Source organism: Plasmodium reichenowi, chromosome 4 (assembly GCF_001601855.1).
Source record: "Plasmodium reichenowi strain SY57 chromosome 4, whole genome shotgun sequence".
Lineage (NCBI taxonomy): Eukaryota > Apicomplexa > Aconoidasida > Haemosporida > Plasmodiidae > Plasmodium > Plasmodium reichenowi.
The window spans coordinates 319328-325554 of NC_033649.1; the positions used below are offsets into that span (position 1 = coordinate 319328).

General features: G+C 18.6%; 1 protein-coding gene across 1 annotated transcript; it reads left to right on the plus strand.

Moving 5' to 3' along the window:
• Window positions 1–1936: 1936 nt before the first annotated feature.
• On the plus strand, window positions 1937–6043 carry PRSY57_0408200 (hypothetical protein; the record flags this gene model as incomplete). The annotated part of the gene is made up of 1 exon (XM_012905944.2): window positions 1937–6043. One exon carries the CDS (start codon window positions 1937–1939, stop codon window positions 6041–6043), a length of 4107 nt encoding a protein of 1368 aa, XP_012761398.2.
• Window positions 6044–6227: the final 184 nt, after the last annotated feature.

Genomic DNA, 6227 nt, shown 5'->3' on the forward strand with positions numbered 1-6227 from the left:
TCTGGTTATATAAAAAAGAGGGATAATTTAACATTCTGTAAAAATAAAACGAGAAGAAAAAAAAAAAAAAAAAAATTAAATTAAATTAAATTAAGATATTATTTTTTATATATACATTTTATGGGTAAATGGAAGAATATTGTGGAATATAAAAAAAGGAAATAAAAATTTGTCATAGGGTATATATTATGTGTAGATATATAACATAATATAATAATACTTATTTTGTCTTTATAAATGACATAAATATATATATATATATATATTTACATAACACTTTAATTATTATACAATATTATATATATATATATATATATATATATTATATCATATAGTGTTCGCCTTATGGCTTTAAAAGAAACATAAGAAAAAATATACTTAATATAAAATATATACAAAATATATATATATATATATATATATATATATATATATATAACAAAGAGTTAATATTTTCTATTAATTTTATTTATTTATTCATTTTATTTTTATTAACCCTATGATGCGTTAAATAATTATTTGCTCAATAACAAAAATAAAATATATAAATATATATATATATATATATATATATATATATATATATATATATGTTTATGTATGTATGGTTTTGTTTTATTTCGCTTATATATGATTATTAATATATATTGAAGAAAAAAACTATGCTCTTTTGTATTAGGGTTAATAATATATATATATTTTATAAATTAGGTTCTTTTTTTTTTTTTTTTACAATACAAAATGTATAATATATTATATAATATTTATTTATATATATTTTAATTTATATACATGTTTATATATATATATATATATATATATATATTATTAGTATATTCGCGCCATATAGTTAATCTTGTCATAATAATATATTTAATTTTTTATTTTAACACATTTATATATTTATAATATTTGCTTCTGATCATTTTTGTTTATGAATATTTTTTTCATATTTAAAGTTTTTATGTCTATCCTTATAATTAAATATTTTTAAATGAATGAAGTTCAGTACATTTTTTTTGTGTGTGCACTAAAATATATTTATATACTTTAAGGAGAACCAAAAAATTTAAATAAAATAAAAATAAAATAAAAATAAAATAAAAATAAAAATAAAAATAAAATTTTATGTATATATAATATATATTATATGTATATATATTTAAAGACATTACATACTTTGTATTTTTTTTTTTTTTTTCTTTTAATTGAGTGTATATATTAAAAAAAAATATATATATTATATTATATATATATTATATATATATACAAATTCAATATGAAAATGGTTTAACTTTCATATATATAAGAAATAATATATAATATAAAATAATATAATATAAAATAATATAATATAATATAAAATAATATAATATAAAATAATATATTTATATAAAATGTTGAAAAATATGTACATATTATATATATTATAATCATTCTTCTTTTTTTCTTTTCTTTTCTTTTCTTTTTTTTTATTTTATTTTATTTTTTTTATTTTTTTTTTTTATTTAATACATAATATTAAATAAAATTACCATCCAATTTTGAAATATATATATATATAATAAAATAAAAACATAAAAAATAAAAAATATATATATATATGTGTGTTATTTTATTTTTTAATTTTTTTTCCTTTTTTTTTTTTATTATTATTTTCTTTTTTGGTATTAAACGATTATGCAATGTTATAATATATTATATATATATATATATATATATATATATATGTAAATATATTAATATAAATGTACACATAAATATATAATATGATCGTTTCTTTTTTTATTATTCCTTTATTTTATTATTATTTATTTATTTATTTATTATTCCTTTATTTTATTATTATTTCTTTATTTTATTATTATTTATTTATTTATTTATTTTATTTTTTTTTTTTTTTCTGTTTAGATTATTTTTCAGCTCATATATATAAATGGAAAATAATAGATATGCACAAAATATACATTTCAAAGGGTTTAATGAAAGAAACAAGAATTATTTAATAGTTCAAGAGAAAAAAAATTTACAAGATTGTAATAATAACCTTTTAGAATTATCGAAAAATATAATACCTATAAAAAATTATAAGGAAGAAACTACTTATAGTAAATTAAGAGTAGTAAATAACATGAACACTGCAAATAATACAGTATCTTATGGTCCTTTGAATAATAATAATAATAATAATAATAATAATAATAATAATTATGTAAGTACTATATCAAATCCTTTAAAGTTTAATAATATGAGTGGTATATATAGAAATGATAGCTTGTTGTATGTAAACAGCAGTGTAAATAATATGGATAATATGGATAATATGAATAATATGAATAATATGGATAACATGAATAACATGAATAATATGAATAACATGAATAACATGAACAACATGAATAACATGAACAACATGAATAACATGAACAACATGAATAACATGAACAACATGAATAACTTAAGTAATATAAATAATAATAATAATAATAATAATAATAATAATAATAACATTTGTTGTAACAATATGAATGAAAAATCGTTCAAAATAAATAACAACTCCTTAAGTAATAACATGAGTAAAGGGAAAATATATTCAAACATATTTCATGATAAAAAAAATGAAGATAAGAATTTTGAGAGGAACAATTTCCATATGAATTCCTTTAATAAAAATAGGAATGTAAATAATATGTATAAGAATGATTTTATATGTTCTAATGTAAATAATGAAAATGTTATGATAAATACGAATCAACAGAATCGTAATTTTTTAAATAAGCACATAGATAATAGTAGTAATAATAATAACATGTCTTCGATGAATAATATTAAAAATAACTTAAACAATTTTATAAACAATTCAAATATTTTAATGAACAAAAATGTGTTAAGCCAAGGTAAAAGTATCATACTTAACCATTTTTGTGAACCTAATACGGAACCTTTGAAAAAAAACACAGTGGACCTTTTAAACAACAATAATAATAATGTGAATAATGTGAATAGTATGAATAATGTGAATAGTATGAATAATATGAATAATATGAATAGTATGAATAATATGAATAGTATGAATAATATGAATAGTATGAATAATCAAAATACTTTGTTGAAAAATTTTAACAACTCCATTAGTAGTAATAATTTACATAATAAAAACAGGAATCATTTAAATTTTATGAATAATATGAACTCATATAATAATATTCCTATAAATGTTGATAATTCCAATGTGCTGAATAATAACCACGTGGGAAATAAAATTATAAATATGTCTACAAAAGTAAATGGAGCAATCGAAAGGTTAAATGTTTCTACCTACAACAACAATCAGAATAATATGTTATGTAGTAAGTTGGTGCATCAGGTCCCTTCCTCGACCATGGATATGAATCTTAGAAACTTGTCTAAATCAAGCAACAATATGAATCATGTGAATAATGTGAATAGTGTTAATAATGTGAATAATGTGAATAGTGTGAATAGTGTGAATAATGTGAATAGTGTGAATAATGTGAATAGTGTGAATAGTGTTAATAATGTGAATAGTTTGAATAATCAACATTTAGTTAGTTTAAATTGTAAGAACAACTCCAACATAGTTATAGAAAACACAATGAAAGGAAGGGATATGCTTAACTTGGATCAAATAAATGATAAATCCATTTTAAATAATGAATTTGGGAGTAATGCTATCGTAGGAGATGTTGTTTCTAACGGGAATACTATGAGTTTGTTTAATAATAGTGTGCATTTTGTAAGAAAAAAAATTGTAAACATGAATCATGTTGATAACATGAATAATTATAACACGTTAAATGTTTTAAATAATGAAAAGGAAGGAATGAGGACCATCTTAATGTCAGAATTACCAAATGAAATGATTATGGGAAATAATAAAAATGTAGGTGATGCTAATATGGTGAACGGTAATGTAAATTATAATAACATTAGTACAGATAATTATGCTAATATATTAAAACATTTATGTACACCTGTTAAGAATAAGAAGATAGAGAATGTGTGTGAAACTATGGACGACACTTTGATGGAAAATATTGATATTAATGAAAAGAATGATGAAGTAAATAATTTGGAAAATGTCAAAGGAAACAACAACAATAATAATAACATCAATAGTAATAATAGTTTGGTAAATATTTTACATAATAATGTGAGCGAAAATATACTTTTAAACGATAATATGCTGGGTGATTTATTTCAAAATGGTAAATATAAAAAGGATAACATAATAAACAATAATGTAAATAATAATGAACTCTTTAATATTAATAATAATAATAATAATAATCTTATATCTTATAATAATAATGGTGAAGTTTATGTAAATCAAGAAAATGGAACATCCAATATTAATAATAACAATAATAATAATAATAATAATAATAATAATAATAATATTAATAATAATATTAATAATAATATTAATAATAACAATAATAATAATAATAATAATAACAATATTAATAATAATATCTTTGAATTGAAAAAATTGAACTTATTTGCGGAGAGAAAAAAAAAGGGAGATAAAGAAATAGATAATGAAAAAAAAAAAAAAGATAATATACAAAAATGCAAAACTAAAGTATTCTTTTATATAAATCCTAAATATATTATTGAACCTTTAAAAAGGAAAATTTATCAAAACATGTCTATTTATATTGAAAATTTAATTAGTGATGTGAAATCAATTCAAAATAAAGATAGAGCAGAAATATTAACAAATCTACATAACACATCATGGTTTTGTATGATTTTCGATTTTGATGGTATTAGTAAATTACTTAATGTTTTTAATAAATATTTAATATATTCGGATGCTCTGATTATACCTGATATGTTATTATCTAATAAGACAGAAGCAGGAACGGACAATATCACAACATCGAATAATAATAATAATAATAATAATAATAATAATAATAATAATAATGATGATGGTGATGGTGATGTAAATTGTAATGTACAAAATGTTACTCATAATAATTCTTCTTTTCAAAATCATACTTTATTAAATACTCCTAAACAAAATGAAGCATTTTTAAAAAACATGGATTATTTTTTTGAAAAAACAGACACATTAGACTTATTAAATAAAAAAATATATGACTATGAAAATAATATAATAGAAAGTGTAGAGAAATATAATTATTTAAAAGAATTATGTAACTCTTTAAAGAAACAAGTCATTATGAAAAAAAAAAAATTACTCTTATTAATAGAAAAAGCAAAACTTCAAAATTTTACATACAAAAATAAAGACTTACAAATACTTTTAGATGTTGAAAAAAAAAATCAACAACAAAACGGGTTTCAAATAAGTCACAATAATATTAATAGTGATAATATTAATAGTAATAATAATAATAATAGTAATAATAATAATAATAGTAATATTAATTATGATAATAATTCCACCTTTCCGTTAAATAATGAATATTATCATATCTTTAAACAAATTGATGAGGGACTAAAATATCTAAAAAAATACTCCAGTGTCATTTTATCCAATCAAGATATGCATGACCATATAAAAAATGAAGAGGACATTCAAAATTTTTACGAGTCCTCCATTTCTACAGAAGACCATAGCTGTGATCATAATATTAATGATGAAAGGAGAAAACGAGAAAAATCTGATGACGATGAAAATTCTGATGATGATGATCATCATCATGAACACGACGACGACGACGATCACGACGACGACCACCACCATGACAACATAAATCATGATAACGAACAAGGTCATACAGATCAGCAATATGAACAAGAAAATAAAAAACACCTAGATAATAAATATCTAGATGGTGTTAGTAATATGCATATATCAACAAATAAACATAAAAGGAAAAGTGTTCATTATAAAGAAAATGATTTTTTAAAAATGCAAAATGTAGGAGACGACCTAAATAATAAAGAAACCATTAAAAAAAGAAAAACAATAAAACAAATAAAAAACTTACAGTGGGAAAAGGAGAATAATGAAGAATGGGTAGATGAGTTTTTAGAGGACTTCTAATAGAACAAGAGGTTCTTGCCAAACCATATGAATGTATATAAAAATATATAATCATATTTTTATATATATATAAATAATATATATATATAATATATATGTATATATGTAAATATATATATATATATATTTATTTATTTATTTTTTTTTTTTTTTTTTTTTTTTTTTTTTTTTTTTTTTTTTTTTT